This window comes from Poecilia formosa, unplaced genomic scaffold (genome assembly GCF_000485575.1).
Source record: "Poecilia formosa unplaced genomic scaffold, Poecilia_formosa-5.1.2 Scaffold145, whole genome shotgun sequence".
In the NCBI taxonomy this organism is placed as follows: domain Eukaryota; kingdom Metazoa; phylum Chordata; class Actinopteri; order Cyprinodontiformes; family Poeciliidae; genus Poecilia; species Poecilia formosa.
In genome coordinates this window covers 776,683-798,850 of record NW_006800084.1, presented here as the reverse complement: position 1 = coordinate 798,850, position 22,168 = coordinate 776,683, and the positions used below count along the sequence as shown (strand labels likewise).

Genomic DNA, 22,168 nt, shown 5'->3' with positions numbered 1-22,168 from the left:
AGATAGATAGATAGATAGATAGATAGATAGATAGATAGATAGATAGATAGATAGATAGATAGATAGATAGATAGATAGATAGATAGATAGATAGATATACACACACTTTATATATACTTTATATATACTTTTTTTTTTGCCAAGGTTTGTATTTTCAGAAAGGAAATAGTCTCCACGCAAATGCAGACTCAGACAATCTGTCTCCACAGAAGAGGAACTTCGGTCTTAGACTAAACTGAACAACAGGGGATTGAAAACAAAAAGTGAGGTTACCAGTTAACGTTAATAAAAAGCAAGCATAAAGTTACCATGAAGAACTGGCAGAGGGTGATGTGAGGGAAGATGTTGTGGGCCTTGTTCTTCCCGCAGGTGAGGCGGGACTGCTTCCAGAAGTGTGTGAGCTGCTGGAGCAGAGGTCCGCTGGGCCGCAGGTACAACACATACTCTCTGGGCAGGCGGTCGTCCAGGAAAGGGTCGTCCAAATGGGAGAAGAGCCTGAGAGCAGCCAGAAACAAGGAGAGGACAGGAAGAGCGTTTATAATCCAGCAGAGGGCAGTAATGAGAAGCCGCAGAGATTCAAAACATTTTCTTTGAAGTAAGGACTGCAAATGTTTGTCTCCAAAACATATATTTTCCTGTTCTGTGCTACACAGAACGTGAATAGATGTGTTTGTGTTGCTCTCACCAGTCGCAAGCCGCCTGGACGTTTTTGCCTCCAGTCGAAACCAGAGCTTTCAACCTGCAACGGGAACCAGAGCAGAGGAGGGGATCAAAGGACGATCACAGAATCAATACTCTCTCCTGTGGGACCAGATGCATTCAGAGCAGCTTGCTTCATATCATTCATGACCTAACTTTAATGCTTAGAGCAGAGGGTTCAGGAAACAGAGCTACTCTGATTTAATAAACCTGCTTTGTTTTTTCTTAGGAAAGCATTGTGAGGGTTTCATTGTCATAAAAGCAAACGTGTTGCTTTGATTCACGAAGCTCAGTCTATTAATAAGTAATGAGCACTTATGTGCTTGAGAATATTTAGGCCAAACCATCTCTAAGTCTTGTTTAACAATTTATTTCCTCGGCTGCTTTATGTAATACAATTTGCAAGCATGACTAATGTTTTTTGTTGTACACAAGATTCACTTTATTATAGATTTCACTTGTAAAAGGTACAACAAGGGCCTCTGGGTGTTTTTTTATACGCTTCCAGTCATCATCGTGTTGAAACTCCAGAGATCCTGTGCGCCCTGGAAAAGGTTTCGACATCGAGCCACGTGGAGCGTTTCAAAGCATGACATTCATACCGAGCTTCACTTGGGATCCCGATTGCTCAGTCATTTCATCAGACCAGAGGCTTTTATTTATGGCAGCTTAGGAAGAAACTAAATTAAGATGTTATTCCTCCCTGAAAAGAACGTAGCGTGCTTTTAGTCACTCTTTAAGCCATAAAACATTTTTTTAAAACGCTTTGGATTTTTGTAAAACAGAGATTCTTATGTGTTGATAATTAGACTTTTTGACAGTTATCCTCTGCAATGTATCCTGCAATCCTGTTCACATTTTTTCCGTTACTGCATCACTGAGCTTTTATTGACTGACAGCGTCTCTCCAGTCACGCTCACAGGAAGGACCCACATAGTTGTCCCTTTAAAAGCCTCTACAAATTATTAACTGTGAATGCAATTAAAAAAAACACGTGCTATTCTTATAACTTGCCCTGCTAAGTCTTGCTGTTCTGGACAGATAAAGCTGTTTTTTTTATTTTTTTAATTCTTGCTTTTTTGGGCTCCTTAAAGAGGAAAAGGGCAAAAAGCAGAAGTATGCTCGACCCACGTATACATGTATGAACACTTTTGGTCCACGAGGTCAGAATGATGGTCATAGTTCTCAACTAAACCTGTTAAGAATCAACAAAAGTCTGAACACTGGGTTGGAGCTTGAATGGCCTCAATCAAAGCATATTCACACGTTTGAATGGCCCAGTTAAAGTCCGGAGTTATGTCTTAACTGGTAAGATTTGGACAGGCAAGGCTAGGGATATATACCGATAGACTTGCAGCTTTTTTATTGGAAAAATATTTTAATTTCTGATAGCTGTGACTATGTGGTATGAATACTTTTGCAATAGAAAAACCAAGAGGTTCTCCTTTTAACATTAAACCTCCACACACTGCATGCAAATTCTGGTCTGTGGGCAGGATTTGCTTATTGGTGAAGATAACACAAATTACCAACATGTGACTTCATGTTATCTCATCAGCAAACCGTTATCCATCGTATTTGCATTCATGCATGCAAACAACCAGCAACTTTTTGTTTTGTCACACTATTGCCGCTTGCATCCACCCAAATGAGCCGTACGGGACGGCATAATTCTCTTTGCCCCATTTATCCATGATTCATATTTGTATCTTTTGCTTACTATTCAGATGTGAGCGACTGCCAAATAACCAACCACAGTGATGAAGACTGTAGCTGAACTCTAAGCCTTGTTACTCCATCTCCTTTCAGCCGGAGTTCTTTGTGCATTGTGTGAGAACAAGGCACGGGCCCAAGCCAACAAATGGCTTATTCATTGGATCAGCAAACAAAAACACAAAACGGTTATAATACCGTCACGCTTTTAACTAAATGATAACTGTAACATAGACAGCACCGCTTTTTACCCCTGTGTGCAGACATTATGATCGTCTCTAAATACCAAATTAGTCGTTTTCTGTGCCACTGCGAAGCCTTCTGACTTCTTTTTGGAACGTGATTCAGACTAGCTGCAGCTCCTCTGCGTGTGACGGCGCCGATAGTGCTTACTGTGCCCCCGTTTGTGTTCAAACTCAATGAGCTATTTTTATATTCGTCCCACAGAGAGGGTCCTAGATTCGGCGACGTCCCCGAACCCCGAGGCAGAGCGCCCTGACACACAGCAGGGTGGGATGGCCGGATCGGCGGGATCGTGAAAGATTGCCAGGGTCTGAATGAACGGTGCGCCCCCTTTACACACACACACATGAGAACACGTGCAGAGCAAAGACAAACCCCTGAACTGGTCTACCACGTCCACATACAACATTTTATCTCACTGACCCAGTTCCTGATAATACAAGCCATGGCTGGGTGGAGAAGGCTTAACACGCAGAGCCATTTGTGTGCTACAATCATCTTATACAAAGATTCCACCTGGTACTGTATGGAGGAGGATTTTTTTTTTTCCCCCGTCTTTTTTTATTTCAGAAGGGATGATGGGATTACAAGCAGATGTGACTGAGGCATCATGAAATCCAATCCGAGCTGGAACACAGGATTGCATGCTTCTTATCTTTGCACAAAGAGACCCCGTGTGACATGAAATATTACTAAAGTTCTTATGCAGGTTTGCTGAGCAAATATACAAACATGGTGCAACACGGTGAATTTGACCTGTTCTTTTTTTAATGCTATGAAACCCTGTTGTGGGTGTAAACATTAATAATGGTGAGAAGGCACTGCATCAGCTTGGTTTTGACTTGCCTTTTTTACTCAAAGAGCTGACATTCACACACTGGGGTTGCGTGTAGAGTGAAGAAACAGGTGTAATCCAGATGGAAAAATGTAGATAAATTTAACATAAAGTGTGATGCAGGAGGAAATAGTCCAATATAATGGACTAATATAATTAGACACGGTTCAAACCTACACAGAAAGGATAAATAAGACGTTTTCTTCTACCAGAGCAAAAGATCAGGTGCAGATTTTCGCAAGCAGACTGCCAGTCATGCTCGCAGAGGATGCTGTGTAAGGGGTACACACGCTCATCTGAATGCAGACCATCAATGTCAACACAATCTTTGATGTCTTGACAGCTGCAGAAAAACTGCATCAAGCAAAAAGATCAAAGTGACGGAGAGCAACGGCAACCAAGTTCAGACTGCCGGCTACTGCATCCTGTCGCGCCTCAGAGGCTAGACTCAGCCTTCTGCTGTCGCTCTGGCTTTCAGACACAGAAGATCTCAAATCTGCCGTTTTTAAACGTTCAGTCATTTCACAGAATAGTGATGCATACCCATGACTTTATGCAACTTTAAATTATTTACTTTCCCTAATGAGGACAATGAATGATTATTTGTTCAGTGGTCTAAATGACCTTGTTTCTGTAAAATCGTCTGACCTGCGTCTATAATTAAATAATTTATCTTTCAACACTCAGCCACGCAGATGTAAAGATTTCCCAACAAACTACCGCTGGTCCTTGTACAGCTTATGTCAGAACCACAAACCTCAGTGTATTTGGGGCATTTCATAAACTGACACAAAACACAACTTGCCCTACATTTGTATTTTGCACCCCTTAACAAATAAATCTGTTCATTTACTTGAGGTGGGAAAAAAAAAAAAATCTTTCAGGATATTTCATACATGTCACAAGAATTCTTGTGATATTTTCATAATTCCTTCACCCTGCAGCATTTGCATATATATTTTATATTTTAGAAACCAGTCAGGACATGATTTCTGCCCAAAACAAAAACAAACTATTTTTTAAAAACCACGGGTTTAAGTACAGATTGACCTTGATGTTGCAGGACAAGGAGAGACAACACATTTCTCTGTTCTTGCAGAATGTGTATGACCTTAACATACAACTGGAGCGACAATGGAGTAGTTTAACTTAAACAATATTCATATGTCCAGATCAGTATTTAATTAAAAGTCAATGACAGACTTTAATCTGCAGATCCCAGGCATTCTCCATCCAATCTGACTCACTCTCTGACCTGAGAGTTGACAAATATTTTGGTCTCTAGATTTGCAAAGCTGGTGGACACAGACCCCCCTCCCAAAACAAACTCACACCAAATTCAAACAGCAGTGAGTTGGAGGGGACGTCCCTGTGCTTGTTCCAGTTCACAATTAGGAGCCATTTTTTTTACTTGTCTATGACATAAAATCACATAAAAAAAACTCTGATTGTAACAAAATGTGGAAGAATTCCAGTAGTAGGAATATTTTTCATTGAATAATGTTGTAGAAAGATTTTTCCATACCGATGTTAAAAAGTCAGAGCTTATTGAAAATTACCAATTACAAAATCAACCAGAAAAAAAACCTAAAGAAGAGACGAAGAAACTGCTCTGACTGAATTATAGTGGATGCAAATGTGAAAAAATCTGGACTCATTAAATAATGGATGCAACTCACAGAAGATCTCATCAGAACTCATCCCTATTAAACTCAGTTTTAATGGTTCGGATGTTTTCTGCTGGAATAAAAGAACAAACTGTCCTCAACTTCTAACTTATTCTCAGCAAACACTGAGCAAGTTATTTTTAAACTGAATTTGTTTTTGAAAGCCAAACAAAGATGAAAAAGATTAAAGACTGTGCAAAAGAAACGGCTCTCACTCTGCCCTGAGTGAGAGCCGTTCCAAACAACCAATGTAAAGGTGATGGATGTCGTCAGATGATTTTTAATATATTTTTTCGCATGCACCTGCGTAGCAGGAAATATCAAATTTAGCCCTGCAGATTTCTCACGTATGATAAGGACATTAGCAGTCTTTGTAGATAAACTCACCGTCTTTTTGCATGTTCGCTGCGGCTTGGTTTCTCACGTTTAAACATTCTTTGGGCTGTTTATTACGTTCTAGTCATTTTCCAGGCTGCTGGACAAGCTGGAAGTGACAAACCTCCACTATGTAAACATCGTGCTTTTCATGCAGGCAAATTAGCCATGAAAGAATAGCAGAAAAGATAAACTACATTACATGCAAATATAAACAAATGCTACAACATTTGCAGCTAGATGCTCCCAAGGGCCCCTCCCCGACTCGACTCCACCAGTGAAACAGAATTTCCTGTTTATAAGCTGACGGCAAACAGACAGCTCCAAATACTTATCACACCAGCATTGCTGGGATCTCAGTTTGCTGCCTGACACTCAACTGCACCCAAAGGAGAGCTTCCATCAGCTGAAAAAATATGCTCCACTTGCAACAGCGTGTCCAGCTATACCCACAATCACTCAGCCTGCAGCAAGGCAAGCATTCGATGAAATGAGAATTTACGTATTTACAGACAAAATGTTATATTTACCATACAGATAGTAGTTGTTATTCACGACTAATTAGGCTTCATATGCATGAAAAGGTCATTGGTTAATTTTACATTATAATTTTTATCTGAAAAAATGCCAGCACTCTAGGTTTACACAAAATAAAGGAGAAAAAAATGCAGTTTATAATTTGTGTAGAGAGCACTTTAGACTTGCTAACACATATTCTTCTATTTGGCGATATGTGAAATAACTAGCTACTCCTGGAACATTTATCCTAGATGGAATAATTTGCCTCCATCATTTAGTTGTGCCACCTCGCTTCATATTTTTAAATTGTCTTTGCTCCAGTTTTCAGAAAGAACAAAATATAATTTACTTACTCCTCACATGGACATGCACACATACACTGCATCTGCATGTATTGTCTTATTTTGTGTCATGTTGAATGCGTGTACCATACAGATGCTAATAAAATTTATATGTACATGTGTTTTTTTGATAAGCTGGCTTTATCAAAAAAGCTAGCTAATCAAAGCTAGCTTTTTCGGGGGGAAGCATGCATGCGTGTGTTTAAATGTCTTGAATTATATTTTGAATTTACTTAAGATTTGTATCATTGTTCATAACTATGTTTTATAAGGACCCCTCCACCCCCCAAAAAAAGAGATGATGCATCTCTAGGAGTTATCTTTGAAAATAATAAATGAAATAAATCAACAAGCTAAGCTAGCTGAGCTATTAGCATGTCTCTTAAAATGGTCCAAAATTCACCTACAACTTGTTAGCCTTTTTCAAAAGGTTTGTTAATCTTATGTAAATGAGAATGATCAAAATGTTGTACTTTTTAATTAAGTTTTTTTTTCTGTAACTAGCCAAAAGTTCTAAGCTAACATGAAGAAACTGTAGCTTAAAGTGCCTCAAAGCTGAGCTGTCTCAAACTGTACGACATTTTGTAACTAACTTAGAAGTTTGCTACAATAATTCACAACATTTTGATAAATATCTGATAGTAGTCGCCATCTACCTTTGTCAGTTTGAGGACGTTTTCCAACACTGAGCCTAACACTCCCCTTGACTATGAATGTAACCGCCAATCATAAACCCCAAGCAGAAACATAAACTACATTTAGAAGTTGTTGAATTACAGGGTTGGAATGTTATTTGCACATGCATTAACTGGAAAAGGAGAAAGACGAGCTTTGCTCAGAGCAAAAAGCCCAGAAGGGCAACATCCATGAACCAGAAGGGATCTTAGACTGTCCGGGCTTGGAGAGGTCAAAGGGTGTTGTGAGTCTACAGGAAGTGTAAATTAAATTTTCCATCACTAAATGTAACATTAGGAATAAATATCTGCTGTATATTTACTACCAGATTGCAAAGAATGTAAAGAAACTAGACGTATCCAGCGCTATAGAAAAATGTAAGCATTACATCTGTAATTCTAGGAAAAGACAGCAACACATGTGTCACAACTGCTGTGTAAATGTATGTGTAACTCCAAACTTAGTGTAACTTTGTTGTCATAAACATACAAGCAGTCCTTAGCTAATCTGCAATAAAAGCGTTTAACAATGCTAATTTCCATGTGTAGCCACTTTACTTTCAGCAGAGCCACACATGCCATACTTTTATGCATTTATGGTAAGCTGTGCTAATTTTCTAATTAAATGAACCCCTAATTTGCCCTACGGGTTAGTGGCATATTTGATTCACAGACAGGCCTGCTTTGGTGTTACATATTCATTTTTTTCAGCAAACCAGGAGCCACAAATTGAACAAAAGTCATCTGTGGACAGCCGAGGTCTTTTCTTACCATCATTTATCTTAATGATATAGACGGGAGGTTCACCAGGTCAGACAGAGCAAATAAGAAATCGACTCAAGTACAGTTGCGAAGGAGAGAAAAAGGTTTAAAAGAACCCCCTGGTTTTAGAAGGCTAATTTTAGTGCTCTATGACATCAGTGAAACAAGTCAAACTGTACACAGCGCAAATGATTCACTGTGAATACTTTGTTTAAGGTCTGGTGCCAAAATCATGATGCATCACTGAGCCCTACTCACAGTCCCACGGCTGCTACACAGGCAGCGAAAGCAGAAAGTGTTTGGGAGTGGCGGCCATGGTTGGGTCGGCAGCCGCATGCATTGTCTTAAGGCGCACCATCAGAAGTGTCTGGCATTACTTAAGGCCGCAAATTAAATTTATATTTAGAAAGGTTGTACATAAAGAGAATACACGAGGTCGGAGCCTTGACATGAGGGTTTTTGGAACAAGAATTTGTCTTTTCAGCAGAAAATTCACTTTTTGCCGAATGTAGGATTGATCTAATGAGAAAAATCACGATGGTTCACTGAGTACAGAACGCCATCGCTCAGTATGACCGCAACCGACTCAGAATCTGCTTCATCCTCCCTCCAACTACCAACTCGACAGTGCTCTGCAAAAGGTCACAAGCCACTTCCGGAAATGAGCGACTTCCTCTTGGCTGTCTTGAACACAGGCTCAGAGTTTGTTTTAGTTTGCACGCAGCGGCACTATTCCTGATACGTTAGTGTAGAAGGTTTTTCTTTTTTGCTGTAATTCTGCCAGAGATTTGCCTAAGTGTTAAATGGTTTCACTTGATGTTACTTTGCGTGTTGTACTAAAGTGGCATTCTGGGTAGGGAAGAGAAATGAAAGTGTTCTAGGTAAGGGGAACAATGTGCTGCATTCAGTGTGCACTCTGACTTCCTCCTACACTCACAAAAAGACTTCACAGGTGGACAGGGTGGGGAAAAAAAAAAAAATGAAGTTAGAGCATATAATCTCCACACAGCTATATGCGCTACGGCTCAGAAACCGCGCTGGCTTTGATGTTGAGAAGTCGTTGGAGAACATGTTGCAGAAGAGACACTTGTATCTGTAAAACGAATCTGACAAGAAAACAGAATAGAAGATGCAAAACGTGCCATTGCTGATAATAATTGGAGCTCATCATTGGTGGATGTACTAAAGCTCTTAAAAGTTCTTCTTAATGTTAAAATCCAGGTGCATGACATTGAAAAATCCTTTGTAAACTTCACATATATCCTCTACAACATCCTGACTGAAAACCAATAAATCCAAACAAGATGCTGTAGCCGGTTTTCATAACCAGGCTTTGGCTGAATCAGGTGCTGTGCAGACCTGAGCAGCAGGCCACCCAGAGAGGTGGAAGTTATCACTCCAAAAGCAGCATAAAAGCCAGATTATAGTTTACAAATACACCCAGGAACAAAATAATCCCACTTTCTTTGTTCTGATAAAACTAAAAATGAAGTGTTTGGTAACGAGGACCAGCGTTGCATCTTGGGGAAAAAAATGGGAAGCTTGCAAGTCAGAGTACGCCATCCCAAATGTGAAGTATGCGAGTAGCAGTATCATCTTATGAAGGCATTTTGCTCCAAGAGGAACTGGTGCACTTTACAGAATATGTGGCAAAACGATGAAATATTTACAGGAAATCCCAAGAAATCAGTCAGGAAATTAAAGCTGAGGGAAAATTGGGCAAAGACTAAACATGCCTTTAAATTAATTAAAAACTGACAACAAAGTTACAGTTTTGGAGAGGTCAGCACAAGGCTTGGATCTAGATACATAAAAGATTTGTGGGCTGAGCTGAAAAGGTGTGTGCAAGCCTGACTCTCTAAATCCAGTTTCATCAGAAGAAATGGGCCAAATGTCCAGCTACTTATTTATTATAAGACGTTCCTTAAGGAAGGATACCCAAGATGTTTCTCCAAAACATACAGTTTACAAGGCAGTTATACGAAATAACAAAATGTAAATTACAATGTAAACTTCTGAATATAAATATTTCTTTAAAAATGTCCTCGTTATTCTTGCAGATAGCAAACAGAAATAATTTTGTCGTTTCCTAACTTGCATAAAACTAAGTATATTAATAAACATGGTTTTTGATTGTGGTTTTGATACGTATACCTAGAGATAATCTTGGTCTTTTGCAACTTCTCCGCACACTTAGGCTTTAGCTAAAAAAAGCCACAAGTAAATATTATTTTTTTAAAGTACTGGAGCAAATGAACATTGTCAATCGTCCTTAGAGACGCTATAATCGATGCTAGGTTTGTACGTAAGCAAACGGCATATGATTGGGTGATGTAGATCTAGAGGAGAGTGTTGGTCCTCGATGGAGCCACCATGGTTCGATTCCTGAAGTTTCCTCCTCTCTCCGCCCGTTTTCTCTTTAAATACAGCAAATAAAAGCAACTAGTGCCATAAAAACCTAAAATGAAATGTAAATGTTGATGGTAAACTCAAAGGTGCATTACAAAGTGTTTTTTAATAAACTTTTGCAACCAGTTTATTGTGCCTTTCGCACCGGTTGTGTGTCACATTAAAAGTGGAAAAAAGAATTCAAAAATTACTTAGCAATGGATTTTAACAAGTTGTTTCTCTATAGCTTTGAATTTTAGACAATACAGATTTTAAAATTGCAAAAAAAACAACAAAGACTTAAGCCTAAATAGTCATTTAAGATGTAAAGCAAAAAGCACATAATAAATTAGTGGAGGTATAAGCAGTACCTGTTTTTGTTATCCATTAGGAAATCCTGAGCACATTCCTTCAAAGGGAATCCATACTTCTTAAAAGAAAAAGAAGTCGGAAAACCGGCCCTCTGAGCACGGATGGAAACTAAAACGTCAACACTGATGTCCAATGTCTCTGCAGTAGGACATGTTTTGTTTACGCTCACAGTTCAACACAGAGTAAGACCAATTCTTTTCATGTCTGTGTTTGGACTTTATCACTGCAGTTATCATGATGGGTTTTTTTTCTTATCGGCTTCCTGCCAACTCAGAAACTGCCACCTTCGTCTCAGAGTGGCTAACCAAAATGAAGCGGGGGGCATCTGACTACATTTTCCATCACATCATTTATCATTAACCCCTATTTATAGCCTCTTACTAATGTGAGGGGAAAAAAGTAGGGTTATTGGGATTTTCATGAGGTCTGAATTCGCCTTTTCACTTCCTTACAATATAAACAAAATTAGCTTAATCCCTAACCTTGCGTCTTTGCTTAAGTGTATGACAAATGAAGTCTTAAGGTGTCTGTGTTTTTATTGCTTTGCAGGCTGTTTTGTCCTTCCAGTAAACTCAGTTATTTCAGCCAGTAAAACATCTGCTTTCGCTGATATGTTTACTACAACCCAATAAAAAGGTTGCCTTCAGAATATGGCAGAACTTAGCCTCAACATCTAAACAAATACACTATCATAGCTAAAAAAAACAATATTAATAATGGACTTTTAATACGCTGGTTTGATAGACAGTATAAAAAGGACCAAGGGCAATGTTTACCAGGAAATACAGGACAACAAGAAGTTAAAATTAACACTCAAGTGTTATAAGGAAGTGTTTCTAAAGACGTTGGATGATTTACAAATGTAGTACAGAAAAAAAAGCAAATTACAGGATGCAACATGCAACAGAAAATGGTTCACTGAAGCTTTAAAAGACGGTTTTGGACTAAACTAATAACTGACCATTTGATTTAGACGCAGAAACACTCGTGCTTTCCTGAACCCATTTCTTCCACGTCCTACCGAACCTGTACAACAAAGATCGACAGCAAACACACCGCTTCAAACGTCAGTGGCGTGTTGCTGCACATTCAGCCGGGGTCACGTCGCATCTTTGCTTCCACACAATCAGGAGAGCAACAACCTTCCAGGCAGCTCCGAGCTGATTACTCAGGTCAGATCCTGGATGCATCAGCACAAAAAAACAGAACGAAAGAAAGAAACATCCCCAGAATAAAACAGAGGGTCAGTTTCTTTTTGTGTGATTGTGTGTGTGCGTCTCCATGATTCACGTTCCACACAGCCTGAAAACAAACACCCGAACACAATAAGCTTTTGTTGCCTGAAGCAGTGATGGATAGCTCATTTCCGTTACATTTCTTGTTCCTCTTCCACCAACGCTGAACAGCAGAGGGGCAAAATATGAAAAGTTGAACATTTTACTAATGAGGAATGAAGGAAGGCAAAACATGCTACACCCGAATGAACATAAACGGTACAAAACAACACTTAGCAAGTAATCTGCGAATGTCTTAGCGATAAATATTTGGTTGAAATTTTGAAAAATCTTAAATGTGGCGTTACACTGTTGATTTACATATTGGCACTGCTGGTACTGATGCGTTAAAAGCTGTAAAGTAAATTCATCTTTTGCTGCTGTCGAATAATCGAACACTGAAAATGTTAGAGAAATGCGGTCATTATCTTGATAATTACTCATATTTCTTTTGAGAAATACAAGTTTGGCCAAAATTTAAAATGTTATAACTTTTTGTACTTCAAAGAAGTGTGATAAAAAACTAAATCATTGTGTTTCACTTCCTGAGTTAACTTTTCTTTATAACCATAGCTTCTTGTTTCTTTGTTTCTTTTGACACACTCTTCAAAACGGAAAATAAAATAAAAAACACACCACGAAGGCAAAAAAAAATGTTCATTGATCTGGGAAGATTTACTTGACGAACCTTTCCTGCTTCTGTGAGGCACAATAGTCGACATGGCACAGAGGTAGATTTGGTTTGGTCACTCTTCAAAACGGCAAAGACAAGACACTACGTCGTTAAAGAAAGGCAGAGGCCTGTTGACCTCAGACTTCTCTGTTTCCCAGTGGTAAGAAAGTGTGACACAGAGACACACTTATTTTGGCCACTAGCCTCCAGGCTACGCAAGGAGCCATATTTACCTCACCACAAGCTGTGGTGAAGGGGATGGTAAGACATGAAGAAAAACCCAAATAGCTCTTTGTGAAAGAGCTGCAACAAGAAGCACGAGTGGAGGCTGACACACAGGATGGACAACTACGCACACACACGCATACGCACGCAGACACACACACTCCTACCTGAGAACCGAACCAATTAACCCAACGAGCATTTCATGTTAAAGCATTTGAGCACATCTCTACCTGGGATGCTAATAACTGTTGATGGAGGAGTTCCTGCTTGCCACCAAAAAAAACTTTAACTCTTTAGTTTTTGTTCCAGTTTTTGCAACCGCACCAAAACTTGCTTAACTTGCCAAATCGTCAACGAACAGAAACAAACAAGCCAGAGTCATGAGCACAAACCAACCGGCAGCTTCAACGGAGCGGCAGCCAAGACTGTTCCCTGGAGCGCGTTAACATGTAACAACGATTTGTTACAGAGATCAATTATTAAATCAAAGCGACAATGAGTGTCGTAGATAATGGATGTGCATATGCAAACATACGAATCACAGCCACTCGCCGGCGTTGGACAGAAAACCATTAAACCTTTGTCAGTTTAAAAAACCTAGCATTTTTACAAATTAAATGTTTTCAAAAGGTTAAAAGGAAAGGCTGGTCAACACTTTTAACCCCACTAGTCCGAGTCGCTGCGAAAATGTCTGCCTTCATTTTTACAAAGCTAAACAGAATCCAATTACAGCGTTCACAAGAGAATCGTTTCTTTGGTACCTGGGAGATCATTTTTGGGCATGTAGAAAAAAAAAGGCCCTGTGTGGGATGGGACGGTTTCAACATGTTAGGTTAATAATTTATGTGGGTGTATCTGACAGTACTTACAATGAAAAAGGACAAAATAATAACACTTCCTGTGACAGGGAAGACATTGCACAGTGAGAGGGAGGAGAGAAATTAAAAAGAGCTCGCTCATGCTTACAATTAGTCGTCATTATTTGGCAGAACAAAACTACAGCAATGTAGTTTTGTTCTGTTTTGTTCTGTTATGTTCAATATTTAAACCTAAATGTAGTTTCGTTATTTATATTTCATTACTTTATCTGTTTGTTTTTTTAATTATACTTAAATCACAATTCTGCTTCTAGTGGAGTTCTTCTGTTGTTTTGCATCTACTAATTGCAAACTGTAAATAATTTATTTAAAAACCATAAGAAACACGCAGACCACACGTTTTCATATTATCAGCTAATCCACAGACTACTGTCTGGAATCAATAATGCTTGTTTCCTGGCAACCGCTTTGCTTAAAGGATGAATGAAAAGAAGTATTGACGGCCACAACCAGGAAATACCCTTAAGATCATGTTGACACTGAGAGACAGTGAGCACAAAGCCCTCCTCAGGAAACCATGATTAATCCTCAGCCAGCCCAAGGAATAAGCAAACCAAGCTTCTCTCGCAGAAAATTTTTAAATCACTTCTACCATTTTCTACATGAGAACATTTCAGCTTTTAAACTTGTTTATGTATTTAACATCTAAAACAACAATATCTTCCTTCTTGTGGTACAAAGAAGATATTTACGGTATGATAAGTGATGTTTACATCCATAACTTGAGAGCGTCTTTTATCATGCTGCTGCTCGTGAGTCACGTTTCATGCACTGAACTGTTTTTGCATAAAACCCAGTCGAAACAACCCATTCTTCCTGTCTCTGTGATCCGTACCGTTTAAGTCCACATTTCATTTAAAGCTCTAAAATGTTTCATCTTAAATAATATTTAAAGAAAGATGGTGGCATATGTAAGAAATAACTCCTTTAAAACTGCTAAAAAAAAAAAAAGCCCATAATTCCATTTTTACAGTTGTTAAAGTTATTTTAATGAGATGACGAATGGAGTAAAGAAGAGCAGCATGTAAAGTCAAAAAGTGAACTTTTCATGCTTTTTGCATATTCAAAATCAACATTATGTTCTAAATAAAACTGGATAATTTATTGGTCTATGTATAAAGAAGCTACAATGTATAAATGCCTGTCTAAAAATGATCCCAAAATGAATATTATTAAAATAGTAAATTAAGATCATATTTATTTTTTTCCCCTGCTGTGGGAAAACCCAGGTTTGAGACTGTTAAGCAAACACCTGAGTTTAAATTGGGTCATTATGAAAGATCCCAGGGGTGTAAGTTGACAACATGGACTCAAATAAAAAAGCCAAAGATCATCTGTGGAAAAGATGCCTAGATTTATAAAAATTTTCAGATGAATATGAGAATTTTTTTTTACCAGAATACCAGAATTATTGAATACTGGTGGGTTCAGCCGAGCTATAACTGCAGAACATTATATTATTTCAGTGCAGTATCGATAACAGTTGTTAAATAAAAGCAATTAAATCACATGTTACAGTTTTATTTAAAATCTTTGTGCAATATTCTATTTTTACTCAAGTTTATAATCTTGTTAGAATCTCTACTGGTTGTTAGGATTAAGAAAAAACAGAAAACGTTACTGGTGTTAAACTGGCTGTCGGGGAATGAACTTCTGAATTGGCTTTATACAATCTTGGGCTGGGTCTGGATTCTTTGGCGTTGGGCAAAAAAAAATGTAGAATTACTTAGCAATATAACTCCTTTTATTATATTTTGAATTTACTATATAATCAATCTATTAACATGTATCTGGTACTTTTCTCACCAGTGTAAAATAAAAAAAAGCTTCAACTATTTAACAACTAGATCCAAAGTGTTTGAGTTTTCAGATGTGTACAATTTGAAATTAACACAGTTGTACTGTCAGACACTTTAAAACAGTTATGAGTTGCCAACATGGACACACCAGAAGCAAGCAGCACCAACAGCAGAGATGCTGAGAGAATAAAAGCAAGTAGAGATGGATGTAAAGGAAACTTTTGACCAGGATACTGGAATAAGTGGATGCTGCTTGGTTCAGACTAGTTATAACTGTGTTACAACTAGTTACAACTCTCTAGAGAGAGAGAGACGGAGAGAGAGAGAGAGAGAGAGAGAGAGAGAGAGAGAGAGCAGCTGTCCACTTACGCCCTGGTCCTGGGGAAACCCATGGACAGCAGCACGTCCAAAGTAGAGCCATGTTTGATGGTGCTGGGTCGGTTCTGGCGCTGCCTTCGCGGTGTCACTTTGGCGTACAGGTCCTCCTTCGCTGCCATAACTCACTGCCCCATCGGTACGTCAGGTCCACAGCTCCGCTGGTGTGTTTTCATTTATAAGCAGATAAAAAAGAAGGGGGGAAAAAAAAAAGGAAGACGGAACCAATGAGCTATTTAACCCAGAGTGACTCGGTCTGGACGGAAGCACGTAAATATCACGAAACTCTGCGAGGAAACGAGCATGTTTTGACTGCGAGCTGGAACGAGCTGCCTCCTCCTCCTCCGGCTGCTGCTCCTGACGGCTCGCAACATGAAGTGAAAACCATCAGCAGGGGGCTCGGCCATGGGAAGTCACTCCTGCGCTGTCAGCCGCGTCCCCGACAGCGGTGAACACATCTGGCTGCTGCCTGCCCCTCGCATCCGGTCCGCTGAGCGAAAAATCAGACACGACAGCACAAGTTTCCCTCTCCAAATGTTGTCTTATTCATGAATGGACCCTGATGAGCGAGCGGAGGATCGGCCGCGACCCCTTCAGTTAAAGAGACAGCACAGCAGCAGCATTGCAGGAGGGGACAGGAAGTCGATTTTAAAGAACCCAAGGCGTATAAAACTGTGACAGCGACACAGTCCGCCTACTCAGGGGCGCTGTTTGAACACATATACAGACTGTACGGCGAGCTGCTGTGATTATTTCAGTGACAGTCCCATGATGGAGGTGAATGGTGGAAAATGCTGCTCACACTTCCTGTCTGCGAGAAAAAGATCGACGTTGCTGCGCGCATGCGTAGTGCGGGGGTATGAAAACAATCCGCCATCCTTAGTTGTCATAGCAACGCTGGCATTAATCCGTAAATTTATAATTTATTACTCAGTGGTAAATGTTTCACTGAAATTAGATAAACATTTTCCCAGCATATATTTAATTAAAAAAAAATGTTCCACTAAAGGATTTATACTTTAGTTTGTCACATGTAACAGTTTTTTTTTTGTTTTTTATCTATTTTGTGGACTTATATATATATATCATTACCCTTCTCAAAAGCAGCGTTTAGTAACACATTCGGGTGACATCACAGAAGGCATAATCTTGCTGATCAGAGGTTTTTGGTACATCAATTTGTGGTGTTATAGTTTTCACCTTCACCAAATTAAAAATGTGGACCTCTTTAAGTAAGCTACCGTCATCATATTATGCCATATATCAGTGGTAGCCAAATCCTTCTACATTATTTATTTTTTTACTTAAATTTCAGACTCCACAAACTGTATTTGCCAGGTTTATTAAGCATAACTTATGAGAAAGAAAGAGAATAAACTATAAACCAGATGACAGTTTATGAACTTTTATTTTATACATAGACAAATCAATAATTGCAAAATGTCTAAAAAAAAACAAACAAAACAAACAAACTGTTCCCCTATACATATATTGACTGTTATGTGTTGACAACCTTCAGACCACTTTAACTTTAAGACCTGAGTAGTGTTAAAGCAAAACATTTTGTAGTTTGTGTTTCCAGAGTTAGAAACAAGATGAAATATAAATGTTCAATTTAAGTGATGGCTTTAGGTTCAGCCGCGATCCAAATATACACAAAGGTCAAAAATTAAAAGTGAGACATTTAAACCACAGGGCAAACTACTGAACATTTCTAGCTCTAAACACAAAGCAGATTTTGTAATTACTATAAAAATCTTAAACTAATAAAATGTATTGTTGCAGAAAAGTTGAGATAAAAATACAAAAACCCTAACAGCACAGCTAGTGTTATACTTTAGCAGTATTTAACAGAGATTGCCAGTAAATGAGTTCAGCTGTATCATGCTTTGTGCGTTTAAATAGACTCCAAGCCTTTGTTTCTTCATCAGTACTTGGTGATAGTTTAAAAGGAAAATTATCAATGGAAAAAATAATTTAGTAGCTGGAAGATAAAAAGAACACAAACATTAGCTTTAATCAGTAGCAGAAACATGCTGGCAGACAAAAAAAGCAGATAGAAGATACATTTAATCTAAAACTATAAATGTACAAAACAATTCCTTGAAAATCTTACATGGGTGACAGTGAAATCATTATCTGAGGAGAATCAAAATGGTTTGTAAAAACAGCACTGAAAGCACAAATACAAAAAAAAAAAAATCACAAAGACAAATATTTAACAGAGGTTTCCGACTGCCGCCTGCTACACCACAAATGACGACTTCTGTTTGAAATCCCCCTGAGGAACACAGCAAAACTCAAGTCATTTTCACAAGATGAAAATAAGTATATTATTTTTAAAATAAAGATTAATTTTACTTACATCATCTTCCTCCCCACCACCACCACCATACAATGATGGAGGCCTGTAGGCCGCACTTGACTGCTTGTTGCTGGGGGTAAACAAGAAAATATAAAATAGAGGAATCAAATTGATAGTTGTGTTGGAATCTGAAGCTTAGGGAATAAAAATAAAAAAATATATATGAAATGCATGAATTGTACAAAACTCTCAGAAAAAAACAAGCTAAAATCTAGCTGTATTTTCATATTCCATGCAGACATGGAATATGAAACATGGCTGTGTTGTCTCACACAAATCAACTGAACGGTTTTCTTTGAAATGGGGTCAATTCATTTTCAGTGCCTTGCAAAATTATTCAATGCCATCAACTTTTTCATAGTTTGTAACATTGCAACAGGAAAAAATGTAATTTATTGGGATTTTTTGGTCATCGAGTTGAAGGAAAATTATGTTTTTAAGAAATGAAAGGAAAGAACATTGATTTCCAGGCTGTCTGTTCAGAGGTTTACATGACTAATATTCTCCAACAGACCTCTCAAGCCTTAAACTGCACACACATTTATGGTGTGCAGGGTCTGAATACATATGCATACCACTTTTAATTTTATTTTTTTTAATGAATGAAAAACATTTTCTTTACAGTTGACAATTTGCAGTACTTGGCTGCGGTATGTCCAATAAAATCCCAATGACACACTGAAGTTTGTAGTCAGATTGTGATAGAAAGTAAAAAGTTAAATCACTCTGGACACTTTTAATTAAATTTATAACAGCCTAAAAACCAGACCAGTTTAGGTAACTGGTTTGCAGTAACTCAAACTAACAATGCACTTTGTCAAAATAGAAAACAAATTAAGAAAATTCTCTTACCTTTCAGTTTTCACTGCAATAGAGGGAGGAAGAGAATAAAAGTCAATTTAGTAAAACACTTGGTAAATTATGAAAATGTAAATGTATAACCTGTGTTTCACAGCCTACAACTGAGATATGATAAGGTAATTACAACTGTGACAAAATGTGCAAAATGAAAACTCAACTCCAACTTGCTAACTTAAAAAGACGTGTGTGTTTTTGTCAGCTGCTAACTTTGTTACTTTCCATTTCTGCTTAGGATTAGGCATCTTTAGATATCCTGTTACTACAAAATAAACACAATAAACCTCTGAAAACCAAGAGGTTTTGGAATACTACTGAAAACTTACAGGGAAGATATCCTTTCTTGTTGGCAAACCAAAGGCCGAATATCAAAAGGCCCAACAACAGAAAGCCAAAGATTACCCCGGCAACAATTCCTCCGGTGTTTATGTCACCTTGAAGAAAAACAATAAAAATCATAAGAAATACATTTTTAAAAAATTAGCTAACATTTCTACATTTCACTGAACTTTCTAACTCTGTCGAACCAGAGCTACAGAGAAAGGGGAGAACTTACGGACTTCCATCTTTACACTTTTGCAGCGCTGGGAAGGACCGGCCTCGTTGCTCACCTCGCAGTAGTATTCCCCGGTGTCCATCTTGGTCACAGAAGGAAACACCTATATCCACACAAGTCATTTCATTACACAGCAAGTCCACAAAAATAATGTAAAAGATGGGCATATGTAATGCAGCGTAATGGAGCATAGCCGACCAGCATTCCTGTTTTTGTATCCAGTTTGTAGGTGGCGTTTTTGAAGGCAACATTGGTGCTCGGGTCAGCAGGAAGGAGGGTGGTGCCTTTGTACCAGCTGTATGTTGGTGGGGGTGAACCGTTAGGATCATGGCAGGTAAGGGTGGCGCGTGTATTCGTCGTCACTGTTTGGGGGATTCCACACGTTGGTACAGATGGCGGCACTGCAAAATACAAAAAAAATTAAATAAAATACAAAGAGAGAGCTGGCTGGAGCATTTTTATATATTTTGTGCGCTTGAGTTAAAACTGATAATACTGGTAGTAATTTTCCAAATTAGTGATCATTTTTATTCATGGTAGCTTATTGTGAGCATGCCTTCTGTTCTCAGTACGTTTTCCTACAGCATCTAGAAGTTTCCAGAATTTTACTCTGATTCCTCTACATCTTATAAATTTGCACAATTCAATAAAATGACATGAAACTAAGTTAAAATGCTTTTTTTCCCTTCCTGGATCAGCTGTAATTCTCAGAAACATGCAATTTCTGAATCTTTCATTCTGTCATAATTTCCAAGTGTATTTGCCATGCAAACCAAATTAGATTGGAAGAATGTTGAAGCTGTAAGAAGACGGGATTATTAGAGATAAAACAGACGATTTGTACAAATAAAAGTTTGCATAAGTCTTTGCAGTAGCACACTGCAGTTTCAAAGTTCAGAAAAATTTCATTTACTAGGTAATATTTGACACTTTATGGGACACACCATTAGTTATTCCTGTCTTAGAAAGTATACAAGCTCTCTTTGGGGTTTAGTAATAAATTTAAAAGATGACTCTCTTAAAGCACTGTTGTATTCTGTGTAAGACATATAATTAGGCCCTTCACAATAAACAAGAAATCAATTAATGACATGATAAATTCATAAGTTCAGTTTTATTTGCATGATTTGTCGTTTTTTCTCTTTCTACCAAAAATTGGATGATAAAAGTCTTCAATTTGGTGTTTTAGTCTTAACTAAAGGACAATTTTGTTTCATAATTTATTTCATTTGAATTTTTCTGTTTATTTCGAATATTTAAAATGTCTTCCAGTTCCAGTGTTAAATGTTCACTAAAATTTAAAGTTTGTTAATCTTTGAGAATGTGTTCTTGCATTATTATGCCTTTACCATTATATTGCTTGAAAATTGTCTCAAAGCAACAATATTATCGTTTATCGCAATAACTTCTGGGACAATTTATCGTCCAGCAGAATTTGTTATTGAGACTGCTCAAAAATCTTCTCACTATAACTAAACATCAACAAATACATTTGCATCAATGAATAAAGTGCTACAACCATCATTTTATTTAGGAACATAATAATAAATCCATTTCGATAAATGATAACTAGTTAATTTCAACAGATTTCAAACTTCTGCACATTATAGTTACTCTACCTTGTGATTATTGTCTCCTAAACTAAGTGAGGAAAGGTTTGAATTGAAATTAGAAAAGGGGACAAAATTTTTAGTGCCTACAATAATAAAGCAAATGTGTCGTTTCAGGAACGCTTACCCAGAACAGTCAGAACCACCCTGGCCTTCTTAGTCGGGCTACTGGCGCTGGACACACCACAGTAATACACGCCGTTATCCTTACTGGTCACTTTGGAGAATCTCAAATTTGTGGTGCTGTATATCGATACGCGATCGGCATATGGTTCTGTGGAGAAGAAGCACAATTACAGCCTTAAGAAGCTAAATGCATTTATCAAAGCACTAGTCCAGGTTTCTAAGCTCTAATTTTAAGCTGGACTTGATCGATAAAAAATACATTAGTGTAAATTTTATGTCTCAGTTATAAATTTAGGGACAATTTTTCATTAATTTCTAAGATATATTCTTGTAGTTTCCAATAAAATAATTCTTTTAGTACAGTTATTTTTATTTTTAAATACATGCAATATTAAGGATTGCGTAAACATTAAAATTGATGACAAGTTATAGCGAAAATTCAGTTAGTGTTGGTTAAAATTATTTTCTTTAAATAAATTGCATGAATAAATTGTTGAACGTGTAATACGTAGGCATTGGTAAAGTTTTCTAACCTCCACTGACAGAAGTCAATCCACTTACCTGTTATTTTTTTGTCAAACATTACATAGCTTTCTGAGCCTTTTGAGTCTTCAAATATCCACTCTATCCTGGCATCTGCACCAAAGTCTGCTCCATAGGAGCAGGTCATGTCCACACCTGGAAAAAAACAATAATTCACATCATTAAAGCTGTGAAAGAAACAATTTGTGAAGCAGAATTTCAAAAGTAAGTTTTAACTGAGAACATTCTGTCAGCGGCTGTGATGAATAACCACAAGACTGGCTGTTTATACTAAACCTTAAGTCACTATACTAAACCT

At 37.9% G+C, this 22,168-nt stretch overlaps 2 protein-coding genes across 2 annotated transcripts in view; both read right to left on the bottom strand.

Annotated features, from left to right (window-relative positions):
* Positions 1-16,646, bottom strand: part of ubash3ba (ubiquitin associated and SH3 domain containing Ba) — a 22,294-nt gene extending 5,648 nt beyond the window's left edge. Inside the window, exons 1-3 of the mRNA XM_007563182.2 lie at positions 15,807-16,646; positions 686-739; positions 309-495 (exon numbers count right to left, since the gene is read on the bottom strand). Coding sequence (XP_007563244.1) covers positions 309-495; positions 686-739; positions 15,807-15,934 — 369 coding nt within the window. The 5' untranslated portion in view covers positions 15,935-16,646. The remainder of the gene's footprint in view (positions 1-308; positions 496-685; positions 740-15,806) is intronic.
* Positions 16,647-17,690: 1,044 nt separating this feature from the next.
* Positions 17,691-22,168, bottom strand: part of f11r.1 (F11 receptor, tandem duplicate 1) — a 10,335-nt gene continuing 5,857 nt past the window's right edge. Inside the window, exons 3-10 of the mRNA XM_007563181.2 lie at positions 21,889-22,005; positions 21,329-21,475; positions 19,790-19,992; positions 19,592-19,694; positions 19,362-19,469; positions 19,030-19,042; positions 18,178-18,247; positions 17,691-18,093 (exon numbers count right to left, since the gene is read on the bottom strand). Coding sequence (XP_007563243.1) covers positions 18,058-18,093; positions 18,178-18,247; positions 19,030-19,042; positions 19,362-19,469; positions 19,592-19,694; positions 19,790-19,992; positions 21,329-21,475; positions 21,889-22,005 — 797 coding nt within the window. The 3' untranslated portion in view covers positions 17,691-18,057. The remainder of the gene's footprint in view (positions 18,094-18,177; positions 18,248-19,029; positions 19,043-19,361; positions 19,470-19,591; positions 19,695-19,789; positions 19,993-21,328; positions 21,476-21,888; positions 22,006-22,168) is intronic.